The sequence below is a fragment of the Mirounga leonina genome, unplaced genomic scaffold (assembly GCF_011800145.1).
Source record: "Mirounga leonina isolate KUSES-001 unplaced genomic scaffold, KU_Mleo_1.0 Mir_128, whole genome shotgun sequence".
Classification (NCBI taxonomy): Eukaryota; Metazoa; Chordata; class Mammalia; order Carnivora; family Phocidae; genus Mirounga; species Mirounga leonina.
The window spans coordinates 1,763,101-1,779,610 of NW_023270320.1; the positions used below are offsets into that span (position 1 = coordinate 1,763,101).

At 37.6% G+C, this 16,510-nt stretch overlaps 1 protein-coding gene across 7 annotated transcripts in view; it reads right to left on the reverse strand.

Annotated features, from left to right (window-relative positions):
* HOOK3 (hook microtubule tethering protein 3) overlaps positions 1-16,510 on the reverse strand; it is a 111,994-nt gene that overhangs the window by 83,955 nt on the left and 11,529 nt on the right. For all 7 annotated transcript variants that reach the window (XM_035003919.1, XM_035003924.1, XM_035003917.1 and 4 more), the window contains exon 3: positions 2,338-2,410. In XM_035003919.1, the coding sequence (XP_034859810.1) occupies positions 2,338-2,410 (73 nt within the window). The remainder of the gene's footprint in view (positions 1-2,337; positions 2,411-16,510) is intronic.

The window sequence follows — 16,510 nt, forward strand, 5'->3', positions numbered from 1 at the left end:
AAAATATATAATACATTTTATTTCTTTTATTCTAGAATGTTCATTTTATTCATATTTTAACATTTGAAATTAAAATGTCTCAAAAATCAATGTGTTCATTTAAAATGGTAGTTTACTTCCTACTGAAAAGAACTATCTTATAATCAATGGTATCTTAAAATTGAAGAAATATGGGGCGCCTGGGTGGCTCAGTTGGTTAAGCGGCTGCCTTCGGCTCAGGTCATGATCCTGGGGTCCTGGGATCGAGCCCCACATCTGGCTCCCTGCTCAGCAGAGAGCCTGCCTCTCCCTCTGCCTGCCACTCTACCTACTTGTGCTCTCTCTTTCTCTGTCAAATAAATAAATAAAATCTTTAAAAAAAAAAAAATAATAAATAAATAAATAAATAAAATTGAAGAAATATAACAGGATAAAATATGGAGAACAGGGATGCAAATCAGAACTGACATTTCCAGTTCTGAATATTAAGAATATGATAAAGTTCTCTCCCTTCTCTATATTACTGTCTCTGTCACACTCATGACACTGAAGACTGTGCGTTTTACATGTGTGTTGTATGCATGGAAGGTGGGGTATGTACCTTTCTCTTTGGTCAAGACAGCAAGCAAACACAAATTGATTAGTAGCATTATTTTAAATATCCAGAATTGCTTTACACATGTTAAAACATTAAAAAGTAATCATTTAGGGGTGCCTGTGTGGCTTAATCAGTTGAGTGAATGACTCCTGATTTCAGCTCAGGTCAGGTTGTGAGATCGAATCCCACATTGGGCTCTGCACTGGGTGTGGAGCCTGCTTAGGATTCTCTTTCCTTCCGCCCCTCCCTACCTCGCTCTTTCTCTATTAAAAAAAAAAAAAAAAAAGAAAGAAAATATATATAATCACACACACACACAGAGTATATACATATATAATGTGTTATATATGTATAAATCATTTGTCTATTCTTGAAAGTTTAGAAATTAAAATAGTAGCTTAAACCAGTGTCCATTCACTCTATTAGTAAATAAAAGGAATTAAACAAAAGGAATTAAATTTTGGCAGACCCAATATTTAAGCAATCAATGACTATTTTTCATCAAATATGTGTTTTATGGAAGAAATATAAAGACAAACCAAGCTTAACATACCTCAAGTCCAGGAACTACACATGCTTACTCATTTGCATTTCTGAGTCTCTACCCCTCTGTATCAAAGAGAAATGGTTCTAGAGCTTTCCAAACTGGCAGTCATAATCATCACTGGGTCATAAAAATCAATTTAGTGTAACAAAATTATAGAGATGGAGAACAAATTAGTGGTTTCCAGGGAATAGGGTGAAGAGTGTGTGGTGTGGATGTGGTCATAAAGGCAGCATCGTGGAGTCTTGCGAGATGGAACAACTCTGTGTCTTCATTGTGGTGAGCATTATAGGAAACTACATTATCACTAGAGCTACACATAACTGTACATACAAAAACACAAAAGGGCATATGTACAACTGGTGAAAACTGAGTGAACTGGCTTGTACCAATGTCAGTTCCTTAGTTTTGATATTGTATTATAGTTATGCAAGATGTAACCACTGGGAAAACTGGGTGAAAGGTACACAGAACTCTGTACATTTTTTTGCAACCCCCTGTGAATCTAGAATTATTTCAAAACATAAAGTTAAAATAATTTAGCAGGTTGCAACTAATACTTTTTAAAACCAAAACATCAGTGCCTAGAATAAGGGGAAAAACTTGTTCAACTATGTATGCACATACGTTTAGCTGGATAGGAGGCTGTGATGTAAACACTATTTCTTATTGTGGGTTTTGGCTTTCTCAAAGAAGCTTGAGAAATACTGGAACTTAAGGCTACCAGGAAAAGAAATGAAAATACTTCATTCTTAGTGTTCTGGGCTCCGTTAACAATGACCAGTATTTCCTCATTATTAATAACAACAAGACTAGCAACTAACACTACATATGTGCACTATCCTAAGGACATTATATATACTAACTCATTTATTTCTGTGAGGTAGATCCTATTACAATCCTCATTTTACAAATGGGGAATCGAGGTACAGAATGATTAGAAGACTTTCCCAGACAGTGGATGGTAGAATTGTGATATGAACACAGGCACTTTGGCTCTAGAGTCCATGCCCGCGGTCACTGTGTTTCAGTGACTTACACTATATATGTATCTTTGTGAGCAACTTCAGGTTACCTCCAATCTTCAATTCTGGATTATTTCACTACAGGCAATCTAGGTTTCTAAAGCTCACTGAACACATCAGATGAAAGTTCAACAAATATATACACACAACTAAAAGACTATTTAACAGATGGGAAAATAAAAAGAAAATACCTTTAGCCTCCAATTATCTCCTACTTCGGTTTTGATTCTGTTTAGCCAATTTTCATCAAAATATGCAGGATCTCTGCAGATAAGAAAAAGCTAGCATATTAATCATGCAGTTATCAAGCTTAAAAAAAAAGAAAACTGAAACTTATCCCATAACATCACTTAACTGCAACATAAACAAACATATATTTACCACATATTCGCCACTAAATAATTCATTGTGGAGACTGGATGCAATTATAGATTTTTCTAAAATCAACCTATTATCAGTGTATCATAAAACATATATTATCAAAAACAAACTAAAAAATGAAAAATGATAACATACAGTTGACATATTTTTAAAAACAAATTATAGATGAATAAGCTACCCTGGAATTAACATAATTTTTAGATATAGTAATATCTAAAACCAGTCAAATTTGAGACACAATTTTAAACAAATGTATCAAGAAAAAGGTTAACATAAGCCTTTCACTTAATATTTCAATAATTTCTGTCACCTAATACTTTGAAAGTCACCAATAATGCTATTAAAATTTCAATTTCTGGGATGCTGATGGCTCAGTCAGTTAAATGTCTGCCTTCAGCTCAGGTCATGATCCCAGGGTTCTGGGATGGAGTCCCAAGTCCAGGGCTCCATAGGGAGCCTGTTTCTCCCTCTCCTGCTCGCCCCTGCTTGTGCTGTCAAATAAAATCTTTAAAAATTTTTTCAATTTATTTTTTTTAAAGATTTATTTTAGAAAGAGAGAGTGTAAATGCGTGGGGGGTGGGGGTGGAGCAGAGGGAGAGTCTTAAGCAGACTCCAACAGGGGACTTGATTTCACAACCCTGAGATCATGACCTGAGCCAAAACCAAGAGTCAGATGCTTAAGTGACTAAGCCACCCAGGTGACCCAAAATTTCAATTTATTTAAATATAGAGTGAAAATAAATATTATAGACTGAGAACCTATTTTCTCACATGTAATACCAAGCATTAGACAAGTCGGACACTGTTTGCAAAATGTTTAAAATCTAAGTTAACACTGGTGTGGACAAACTGAAACACCTATGAATATACCTATACTTATTTTTCTTAGGAAAACCTCCCCAAGTTCTACTATAAATAGAAAGAAAAAAATTGTTTTTTCTAGCCCAGCATGATCCTCATTTAAAAATTTTTGAAACCAATGCTCTAAGACGTTAAATTATTTATTCAAGGGGCGCCTGGGTGGCTCAGTCATTAAGCGTCTGCCTTCGGCTCAGGTCATGGTCCCAGGGTCCTGGGATGGAGCCCCACACTGGGCTCCCTTCTCAGCGGGGAGTCTGCTTCTCCCTCTCCCACTCGCCCTGCTTGTGTTTCCTCTCTTGCTGTGTCTCTATCAAATAAATAAAATCTTTTTAAAAAAATTATTCAAGACCACAGATTGAACACCTGTTTGTCCTGCTTTAGCAAGTGTTAAGTCCAGAGATCTTTCCACAACGCCACAACTGTCTCCTTTCATCCCCAAAACATAATGGCAATGAGAGGAATGTTAGGAAATTAAAAAAAAAAAACTACATTTCAACTTAAACTGTCACTCAAACTGATACAATCAGCACTAAATTTTGTTCATATCTTTAAATGAAGTAACATGCTTATAACTTTTAATGTTATTGTTTAAAAAAATGTATTTAGGTATGAAATTTATGAAAAAAGTTACAACTAAGTCACCTCTAAAAATCTATTTTTATTTTTAATTTTTTAAATTATTTTTATTATTTCATAATCATTGTTGGGGCCTGTATCATATAGCTTTTAAAAATAGCTTTATTGAGATATAATTCATATACCATATGACTCATCCATTTAAAGTATACAATGCAATGGGTTTTAGTACATTCACAGAGTTGTATGACCATAACCATTATCTAAATATAGTGTTAGGACATTTCCATCTTCCCAAAAAGAAACCTTTATCTATTACCCATCACTGTCCATTTCCCTCTCTCTCTCCAGCCCCTGGGAATTACTCATCGCCTTTCTGTCTCCATGGGTTTGCCTATTCTGGACATTTCATATAAATGAAATCATATGCTTTGTGGTCTTTTCTGTCTGGCTTCTTTCATTTAGGATGGTTTTAGGATTCATTCATATTGTAGTATGTATTACCACTTCATTTCTTTTTATGACTCAACAACATTCCATTAATGGGTATAATAAATTGTGGTTATCCATGCATCAGCTGATGTGTATTTGGGTTTTTACTTTTTAGCTATTATGAATAATGATGCTTTGAACATTTGACCAGTTCGGTGTGGACATGTTTCTTGTGGGTATATGCCCAGGAGTGGAACTGGTGGGTCCCATAGTAACTGTGTGTTTAACATTTGAAGCAAGGCCAAACTGTTTTCCAAAGTAGTTACACCACTTTACATTCCCACCAGCAATGTATGTTGGTTCCAATTTCTCCATGCACTTGTTATTTTCTGTCCTTTTAATTACAGTCACCCTAGTGGATGTGAAGTGGTATGTCACTATGGTTTTGATTTATATTTCCTTGATGACTAATCATGCTGAGTATTGGCCATTTGTATATTCTCTTTGGAGAAAAGTCTATTCAGTCTTTTCCTATTTAAAAATTGGGTTGTCCTTTTATTATTGAGTTCTAAGAGTTGCTTTTGGGGGTTGGGTTTCCCCCGCTTAGTATTCAAGAAAAAAGCCCCTTCTCAGACATAAAACACGTAAATAATTTGTCACATTCCGTGAGTTGTCCTTTCACTTTCCAAGAGTTTTATAGTTTTCGCTCTTATACTTAGGTCTATGATTCATTTGTGTATGGTGTAAGAGAGGGGTCTAAGTTCATTCTTCTGCATGTGGATATTCACACCCATTTTATTTTTAAGCTTAATCTAGCTTTTTTAGAAGTTCAAAAGAAAATTAAGTAAAAGAAACTAATTTGAGCAACTTTTTTTTTTTTTAAGATTTTATTTATTTATTTGACAGAGAGAGACACAGCGAGAGAGGGAACACAAGCAGGGGGAGTAGGAGAGGGAGAAGCAGGCTTCCTAAGGAGCAGGGAGCCCGATGCGTGGCTCGATCCCAGGACCCTGGGACCATGACCTGACCCAAAGGCAGACGCTTAACAACTGAGCCACCCAGGCGCCCCTTAATTTCAGTGATCTTGTACAAAATAAAGGGAAACTTATTGGAAGATCACTGAGGTAGGTTATGGTATTGAAGGATAACTGGGCCTCACAAAGTACTAGAATAAAGACCCGGAAAGCTGTTAAGAATCCAGACAGTACTCTCCTTCTGACTTTCGTCTTTGTTTCTGCCCATCTATATCATTCTCTCTGCAGACTGACTTTTTTCTGTTTCTCCATATACAAGGCTGAAGATAGCTGCAGACACGTTCCAAGTCTTCAACATTTTAGTTCAAACAGTTTAGAGACCAGCCATCATTCAGTCCCAATTCTAAATTCCCGGATCATTCTAAATAGTCCAGCTAGAGTCCGTTTTTCATCCCTAATCCAATTTATATGTGACCAAAAGGATAAAGGGCTTGCAAGTAGGTCACACACAACTTTAGGGGGAAGAATGACCACACCTGGCAGGATAAGGGTGAATTTTCAGAGAAAGTGACTGTTATAAAATGGGAAGACCACCCCAGAAAGTGTCCTTTTTCCTTAAAACCTCCTGTAAAAATAGATAACGCAAAGAAAAGCAACAATTGAGTGAATTCTACTAAAATACTAAAGAACCATTATAAAAATAATTCAGAAATCAGAAAATATTCAATATTTTTTGACACTTGAATAATCTAAAAAGCATCATTGCCAATCAAGTGTTAGTCTCTCCAACCAAAAAAGACACATAGGGCCGGCAATCTGAGTTTGGTGCTACGTGTAGGCTGATGATTATTACTCAAAGCCAAAGGCACTGAACTTACTAGCTGAGTGGCAATTCAGGGTCACACAACTAAAAGATACTTAAACTTCACCTGCAAGCTCATAAACTTATAAAAAAGAATGCTTTAAATTGTCTAAGAAGGTGCGCCTGGGTGGCTCAGTCGTTAAAGGTCTGCCTTTGGCTCAGGTTGTGGTCCTTGGTCCTGGGATCGAGCCCTGCATCGGGCTCCCTGCTCAGCCGGAAGCCTGCTTCTCCCTCTCCCACTCCCCCTGCTTGTGTTCGTTCTCTTGCTGTCTCTATCAAATAAATAAAATCTTAAAAATAAATAAATAAATAAATAAATAAATAAATAAAGTGCCTGGCTGTTTCAGTCAGGAGAGCGTGTGACTCTTGATATGTTGGGGGCAGAGTTCACTTTCAAATTAATTTTTAAAATGTCTAAGAAATTATATACTCCAAAAACTCCTGAGATACTTAATTTACAATTTAGAGCAATACTTATAAGTAAAAGAACTCAGAAATACCTGAATATTGCAAATCAAACACTATGATACAGCTTGCTTATTCCTTAAAAGATCACCAAATCAAAATCTCAGAATCATGTCTGAGCTAGGGAGGGAAGACAACAAAAACCGCTGCTAAGCACCAATAATAATATACTAGGCACTGAACCTGGTACTTTACATTCACAATGACATTGCAAGGGAGGTATTATGTTTCCTGTTACCATTAAGGAGTATCAGACTCTGAAATCAAGTAATTTTCCCAAGTTCAATCAGATAATTAAGTGGCAGAGTTGGCAGTATAATCATTTTTGTTAAAACAGATCAGTAAAGTTCAACACAAAACTGATTTGAGCCAACAACACTAAGGTCCTGTGGCTCAGTATCTCCTTCATGCTGAAGCAACTAGGCCACAAGAAGAGAGGGACCAACATGGTTCATGACACTCTATGTTCATTAAGGGCAGGTATCTCTTCTTATTCACTCATTCCCAATACCTCATGTCTGACACATAGCAGGTTCTCAATAAATATCTGCAGACTGAAATACATTTAGAAAGTGACAGTACTTTTAAGCTATCCATAAACTTCCAATCTACTACTTGGGCAGAACACAGCAAGAATAGTAGTCTTATAGTCTTCTTACATCAGTGTGACTTTTCCCAGTAATAAACTTTGATTCAGTATGTAGGCATCTAACCATAACTCTGTTTCTATAAGTAGTTCACAATTTCAGCTATGTTTTCTAAGTACCCCCTAATTAATGCTCTCAGGCTATAACCAAACAATATAAAGGCAATTTTCTCCAAAATCTTAATAGACCATAGTTCTGCACAGACATGTAAATAACAACTGATAATCTTACTGGCGTGTTCTTCATGAGTAAGAAGCTATATTTAGCTTCTTACTCTGTCCTGACTCTTGCTAAGAAAAACAAAAAGAACCCATGAAACATACAAAACCATTTCCTTAGATTTTTCCAGTAACACATCTATCTGACTATAACTTATGAACTGGTCCTAGTTTAAGTTAAAAAAAAAAAAAAAAAAAGCCCATTAACTTTAATCCGTAACATAATTCCAGAAATATATTATCTGCCTGCACTTAATTACCTTCACAAAAATAAACACATTAAGTTTCATTTGTACTGCTAAAATTATTTAATAATTAAGAATATTCTTATTGAACTCAGCCAAATTAAGATGGGTCCAAAACCAACACTGTATTTTGACTCCATCTCTTAATATGGCATTTTTATTAGCAAACCTGAGTACTTTTTAGGTATGTTGATTTCTTAGGTCTGTTTTCTAATTGTCTTTTAATTACCCAAACAATCATTTTGGTCCCCTGCCATTAAATGTGTATTCAAGAGTTAGCTATAATAATTTTCACATCCATAATGACAACAAAAATATAGCAAATTATGCTTAGCCCCTATTATGTCAAATTAAGCCATAAAGGCACATAAAGGATAGGCGTTAAGCTAAGAATCAGCAACTCAGGGTACTAAAAAAAGAAAGTATCCATTTAAGAAGCTTTCCACCAACGTCCACAGCTTGACCTTCATTCTCTCTCTGTTGGTCTCATCTATCTTCTTTTTCCCTCTTTCTTAAACTCTAAAAGCTAAGACTAATGGCACTTAGAGGTATAACTTACTACTTCTGCTCTTAGTCCTTCAATCAATATGTGGTTGTGGTATAATAAAAAACGTATTTGGTCTTCGTCCCTGGTTCCTGAGCTCCTAAAACCCTTAGCATTTCCTGGTTCCTGGCACTGAGCTCCTAAAACCCTTAGCATTTCCTAAGTGACAGGAGTGTCCTTTGTAATTTATAATGAGTCTTTCTGACCAAAACTGAGTTTATGCTAATGAGGTGATTCATTGTGGATGAATCTAGATAGCTTCAGGATGGAGGCTGGTTCCAAAGGAACAAGCCACACGACTAGAGGACTGGAACTTTCAGCCCCACTTCGACCTCCAGAAAGGGGCTTGAGGTTGAGTTCATAATTTCAATCACATCTACAGAATGAAACCCCAAATAAAAATCCTAAACAACACGGTTCAGGGAGTTCCTAAGCTGGTGAACACATTGATATGCTGGGAGGGTAGCATGCCTGGAGAGAGCATGGAAGCTGTGAGCTCTGCGCTGCCCGCAGCCCCATATCTTGCACTATGCATCTCTTTCCTTTGACTATTCTTGGATTATATTCTTCATAATAAAACTATAATTGTAAGTATAAAGCTTTCCTGAGTTTTGTGTCATTCTTGAAAATTACTAAAAGGGCTGAGGGTGGAGAGGAGTTCATAGGAACTCCTGAATTTGTAGTTGGCCAGGAAGAAGTGTGGCTGAGCTGAGGATTGCACATCCACCTGGCATCTGAAGTTGGGGCAGTTTGTGGGACTGAGGCCTTAACTTGTGGAGTCCGCACTAACTCAGAAGTTAGTGTCAGAACCGCACTGTAGGACATCCAGCTGGTATTGGGGGAAATTGTTGATGGAAAATGAGAGAGTGGTGGTGAACTATTCTTGGAGACAAAAGATAAAAGATGATAAAAGCTGCTTTCTTTTAATTTCAAAGTCAAAATAAGTCCATATTCATTCATTCATTCAACAAACAAGGTACCAGAATGGTAACAAGTAGTCCAGATCACTTAGGATATACTATTGTGAGTACTTTGGCTTTTACCCTGAGTGAAATGGAGTAACAATATAGAGTTCTAAGCAGAAAATCTTACTAAAAAATCACTCTGGCTGCTGGGTTCACATTAGACTGCGGGCAGGCTAGTACAGAAACACCCTCATCAGGAAATTATTTTTTAAATAAATTTTATGTATTTATTGACAGAGAGAGAGAGGGAACACAAGCAAGGGGAGTGTGAGAGGGAGAAGCAGGCTTCCCGCTGAGCAAGGAGCCCAGATGTGTGGCTGGATCCCAGGATCAGGGGATCATGACCTTAGCAGAAGGCAAGGCAGACACTTAACGGCTGAGCCACCCAGGTATACCCTCATCAGGAAACTATTAACATGATAAAGGCAAGAGACGATGGCGGCCAATGTCGTAGCAGGAAAAATAACAATTCTTATTATAAAAGTTTTCCAGGGGGCGCCTGGGTGGCTCAGTCGTTAAGCGTCTGTTTGGCTCAGGTCATGATCCCAGGGTTTGGTTACTGCCTGTTTCTCATCTCTTTAGGCTCTTTAGTTTAGAATAGTCTATCCCCTTTCTTTTTTCTCATGGCATTGGCTTGCTGAGGAGACTAGGTCTATTGTCCTTTAAAACAGCTCACTTTCTGGATTTGCCTGATTGTTTCCTCATGATTTAGTATAATTTGTTCTTCTAGCCTCTGTGCTTTTCTGTAAACTGGAAGTCAGAGCTAAAGGCTAGATTTAAATATACTTTATAGATATATTTTAAAAGCATAGTTATCAGGATTTCCTGGAAGATTCTATGTGGGATGGGGAAAAAAAGAAAGGTTTAATGGTTTGAGCAACTAGAAGGAAATGCCAACAACTGAAACGAGAAGATTTTTGACCGAGTGGGTTTTAGGTAGAAGACAGAGAGTTTAGTTTTAGATATGACAACTCTGAGAGGTCTTTTAGACTCAAATGGAGACATTGAATAGACAATGAGGTTAAGTCTGGAGGTCAAGGCAAAGATTCATGCTGGAGATACAAAACTGAGTCATTAGGATATGGATGATGTTTAAATCCATGAGACCAGATGAAGTCATCAACTAAGTGAATGCAAACAGAAAAGAGTAGCAAGGCCTGAGTCCTTAAGCACTCCTCCGTTAGGAAGTAGAATAGAAGAGGAAAAATGAGCGAAGGAAATACAGATCATCAAGTAAGACAGGAGAAAAACCCAGAGGCTAACAGTATCTTGGAAACCAAATTTTTAAAAGTGTTACAGGAGGTAAGTCCTTTGAATGCTGCTGCCATGTCTGGATAAGGACTGAGACTGGGCCATTAGAATCAGCACTATGTAGATAATTGGTGGTCCTAACAAGCACAGTTTTAATAAAATGGTGGGGGAAAAAAAAATCCCTGACTGAAAAGTGGATTTAAAAGACCTGGAAGTGGGGTGCCTGGGTGGCTCAGTCGTCAAGCGTCTGCCTTCGGCTCAGGTCATGGTCCTAGGGTCCTGGGATGGAGCCCCACATTGGGCTCCCTGCTCCGCGGTAAACCTGCTTCTCCTCCCACTCCCCCTGCTTGTGTTCCCTCTCTCGCTGTGTCTCTGTCAAATAAATAAATAAAATCTTAAAAAAAAATTAAATAAAAGAGCTGGAAGATAGGAATACAAAACAGCTGGGTACAGACTATTCTTTAAAGAAGTTTAAAAAAAAAGAAGTTTTTGCCACAAAGGGGAGGAGAAATGGAATGACAAAAGTGAGATCAGGAGTATTTTTAAGATTTTATTTATCTATTTGTCAGAGAGAGAGCGAGCAAGCACGCACACATGTGTGCAAGCACAAGCAGGGGGAGCAGCAGGCTCCCCACAGATCAAGGAGCCAGATGCAGGACTTGATCCCAGGACCCTGGGATCATGACCTGAGCCGAAGGCAGACGCTTAACCAGTTGAGTCACCCAGGCATCCCTGAGACCAGAAGTATTTTTTTTTTTAAAGATTTTATTTATTTGAGAGAGAGAGAATGAGAGACAGAGAGCTCGAGACGGAAGAGGGTCAGAGGGAGAAGCAGACCCCCCGCTGAGCAGGGAGCCCGATGTGGGACTCGATCCCGGGACTCCAGGATCATAACCTGAGCCGAAGGCAGTCGCTTAACCAACTGAGCCACCCAGGTGCCCCAGAAGTATTTTTAAAGAGAAAAGAAGTAACCATTTGCTTGCATGCTAGTGAATATGATACAGCAGATAAGGGAAAAGTGATGATTTAGGAAAGAAGCGCAAATTGGTAAAGTGATGATCCTAAGTAGGTAATAGGCAATGGGATGCAGTATACAAAGTGCAAGTACTAACTTTAAGATAGAAACCTTCCCCTATAGCTCTTTGTATCATAACAGGTAGCAAGACAAAGTCAAACTAATGCTGCCAGGTGGGTACATGTAGTCATGGAATTCTATGGAAATTGTTTTATTTGTTTCAATTTCCTCAGACGTAGGATGTATCTACCTTGTAAGGTACTGGAGGTTTGAAGAGAGAAAAATGTGAGATAGTCATCTGGAAGAGTGGGGGAATGAAAACACTAGGGAAACACAGTATGACTGTGAGATTCCATAAGGTAACACTTGCAGTTTTGTGGTGAGAAATTTAAAATGAGATCCATCAGCATGTCTGCATTTTTTTTTCCAGCTGGATTCAACTGCATAGGTAAGAAGCAAAACTGGTAGGACATTAGATTTAACCAGAGTTGTGGTTTTGCAAAACAAATACAATATGAGAGGGGCAGGGGAGCTAAAAGTATACGCAGGGGAGTAATTATGATTGACCATGGAGTTTCAGCTAAATAAGAGGAAAGAAAGAACAGTGAAGGTGGACAGTTTTAAGATCACACTGGCACTAGAGAATTAAATTATTGGAGACTTGATACCAGAGGAAGGGAGATGGAAAGACAGGAAACAATAATCAGAAAGTGGTAATGAGAAAGCTGAGATTATGGGGGATTACACATTATCAGTAATTATAAGGTAGAGGGTATGATCATGGGAAGGAGTGCCTGAAATATAGTAGAAGACAAGATCAATGGAGAGAAGTTCAAGAAACTGGTAGGGAGGGGCGCCTGGGTGGCTCAGTCATTAAACGTCTACCTTCAACTCAGGTCATGATCCCAGGGTCCTGGGATCGAGCCCCAGGTCAGGGCTTCCTGCTCCATGGGAAGCCTGCTTCTCCCTCTCCCACTCTCCCTGCTTGTGTTCTCTCTCTCGCTGTGTCTCTCTCTGTCAAATAAATAAAATCTTAAAAAAAAAAAGAAGAAAGAAAAGAAAAGAAAGAAAAGAAAAGAAAGAAAGAAAGAAAGAAAGAAAGAAAGAAAGAAAGAAACTGGTAAGGAAAGATATGAAGGATCATCCAGGTATACATCCAAATCACCAAGAATGTAGGTAAGAGTATTTTGGGAAGAGCTGACGGTGTGCCAGGATTCAATATTGTTGAGAAACACGATGGAATGACAACAACAATGAAGGGTAGTGGATGATGTCATAAAGTTCAAAACTAGAGTTTTAAGGAAGATGAAGGAGAACGGTCTGGAAGCAGCACTAAGGAGTACCACCTGGGCTAAGTGGTACTTGAACACTGTGGGAGAAAAAATAGCCATCACTTGAGAAGCCTGCAGAAGTAGTGTCAGGGGAGAACCAGGTCTCTTTCAGAGTCTAAGTTGGATCAGGCAAAGTGCTGACTATTCTTTGGCACAAGTACTGCAGGTTAACCAAGCTTAAGAGCATAAACAGCCAATTCAAATTCTTGCTATGTCATATAAAACATCCTGTGCTCTCTGAAGTGGACTCTGCTTTATTTATTTTTTTTTTACCAATATTAATTTTCTTCGAACCAAAAAGTTGAAAATAGAAAGCTCATTTAACAATCACAGTTCCCAGGGCGCCTGGGTAGCTCAGTCAGTTAAGCGTCTGCCTTTGGCTCAGGTCATGATCCTAGGGTCCTGGGATCAAGCCCTGCATCAGGCTCTCTGCTCAGAGGGGGTGGGGAGCCTGCATCTCCCTCTGCCTGCTGCTCTGCCTACTCTTTCTTTCTGTCAAATAAATGAATAAAATCTTTAAAAACAAAACAAAACAACAATCAGTTCCTTCAAGACTTAAGGGAAAAAAAGTTTTCATTTTGTATTTGTTAATGTACAGATGTAAAAGGACAGAGTACTTCTTAATGTTTCTGGTGACTGATCTATAGTAAAAATTAAACAAGAATCTAATCATCTATGGATGATGTCTGTCTGGTCACTAAGCAAATCAACATAATCAAAAGTCCTGAAAATATGGGAAAGGAATCTTTTTAATAAATTGTACAAAAAAAGAAAAAAAAAATCAATCCTTATATATAAAAACTAAAAATTCATCACAGACCTAATGTAAGCACCAGAACTATAAAACTTCTAGAGGAAAACACAGAAGAAAATCTTAGTGACCCTGGGTTTGGTAAACATTTCTTAATAGGAAAAAAAACCCAAACATGTTGGCTAATTGAATTTAAAAAAGAAAAAAAACAGGGAGCACTTGGCTGGCTCAGTCAATGGAATGTATGACTCTTGATTTTTGAGGTTGTGGGTTCAAGCTCCACACTGGGTGTAGCGATTACTTAAAAATAAAATCTTTAAAAAAATAGAATAAAAACAACACGTGAAAGAAAAAAGTTAGATTTTATCAAAATTTAAAACTTTTGCCTTGCAAAAACACTATTAAGAAAATGAAAGGGGGAGCAGACCCTGGGTGGCTCAGTTGGTTAAGCGTCTGCCTTTGGCTCAGGTCATGATCCCAGGGTCCTGGGATCCAGCCCAATATTGGGCTCCCTGCTCAGCGGGGAGCCTGCTTCTCCCTCTACCTCTGCCACTCCCTGTTTGTGCTCTGTCAAAGGAATAACAAATCTTAAAAAAAAAAAAAAAAAAAAAAGGGAAGCCACAGATTGGAAGAAAATATTTTAAAACATACATCTGAAAAACAACTTTAGTATTTATATTTTGTATTTATAAAGAACTCTAAATTCAGTAAGACAATTTAAATAAAAAACAGGCAAAAGATTATGGGAAACCATTCACAAAAGAAGATATATAGACGGCAAAAACATGAAAAGATGCTAGACATCATTAGTCATCCTAAGAATACAAACTAAAACCACAATGAGTTATTACTAGACAGCCACCAGAATAGCTAAAATCAAAAAGACTGCCTTATACACCTGAAATTAATGTAATATTGTGTATCAACTATACTTCAATTAAAACAAAACAAAACAGGGGCACCTGGCTGGCTTAGTCGGTAGAGCATGTGACTCTTGATTTCAGGGTTGTGAGTTCAAGCCCCATGCCAGATGTAGAGATTACTTAAATATAAAACCTTAAAAAAAAAACCAAAAAACCAAAAAATACTGACCTTAGCAAATGATAGTTAGACTGTGGTGAAATAAGAATGTTCATACACTGCTTGTTGGGGCAAAAACAGCACATCCACTTTGGAAACACTCTGGCAGTCTTCTAAATAGTAAACATACACCTAACTATATGGTCTAACCATTCCACTCCTGGGTGGGATTTTACTAGAGGGAAATGAAAGGATATGTCCATACAAAGATTTGTATGCTAATGTTCAGAGATGCTTTATTTGTAATAGTCCCAAACTAAAATAACCCAGATGTTCATCGGCAGATGAATGAATAGATGAATAGATCACAGCCTATCCATATAATGGAGTACGTATGAACTATTATAGGCAACAACATGAATCTCAAAATAGCATGTTGCATGAAAGAAGCCATACCTTCTCCCTCAAATAAAATGTATTGTGTGAGTTCATTTATATAAATTTCTAGAAATTGCAAATTAATCTGTAACGATGGAAAGTAAATCAGCGGTTGCCTGGGGATGGGCAAGGGGTGGCAGAAAGGAGGGACTGAAACACTTCTTTAAGTGACGGATACATTCATTATCTTGGCTGTGGCGATAGTTTCACAGGCATCTACATAGGTAAAAATTTATCAAATACTATACTTTAAAAATGTACAATTTACTATATGTCAATTTCATTTCACTAAAGCTGCAAAAAAGAGGGAAGCACTAAAAAGAAATTAACTATTAAGCCACATGGAGAAATCTTAAATGCAATGTTGCTAAGTGAAAGAAGCCAATCTGAGAAGACTACATATGGTTATGATTTCAATTACAGGACATTCTAGAAAAGGCAAAACTATGGAGATAGTAAAAAGATCAGGGGTTGTTGGGGGTCTGGGGTGGAGGGAAGGATGATCAGGTGGAGCAAAGAGGATTTTTAGGGCAGTGAAACTACTCTGTGTGATACTACAATGGTAGATCTATGTCATTACGTATTTGTCAAACCCATACAGAGAATGTACAACACACAATGAACTTTAATGTAAATTAGGGACTTTGGGTGATGATGTTTCAGCATAGGTTCATCAATTACAACAAATGTACCACTCTGGTGTGGGATGTTGATAGTGGGGGACGCTCTATGTAGTGGGACAAGGAGTACGTGAGAATTTGCCATACTTCATGCTCCATTTTTAAAAACTTTTTTTCAAGTAGTGAAATATACACAACATAAAATTTGTCATTTAAATTGAAGTGTGCGGTTCAGTGGCATTAAGTGCACTCACACTGTTGTGCCACCATCACTATCATCCACCCTCAGAACTTTCTTGTCATCCCACACTGCAACTCTTTTGCCATTTCAATTTTGCTGTGAAATTGAAACTGTTCTAAAAAAAACAAAGTCCTATTAATTAAAAATAAAAGGAGTGGACATGAACCTACATGGACAAAAAGAAAGAAGAGCAACAAAATTTTAGAAGCTGGAAAGCAGATGAATGGAAAATGACTAAAAGGCTGGATACAGAAAAAATTATACTAACAAGAAACATACTTAGGCCCATTCTATTTGATAAAATTTCCACTGAAACCACAGAAAGATACAGTTTTTCACTTCTCAGTTCAGACAAAATGAAATGGAATGTTACTCAGCAATCAAAAAAGAATGAAATCTTGCCATTTACAACTACATGGATGGAGCTAGAGTATTTTTTTTTTTTAAAGATTTTATTTATTTGACAGAGAGAGATACAGTGAGAGGAGAACACAAGCAGGGGGAGTGGGAGAGGGAGAAGCAGGCTT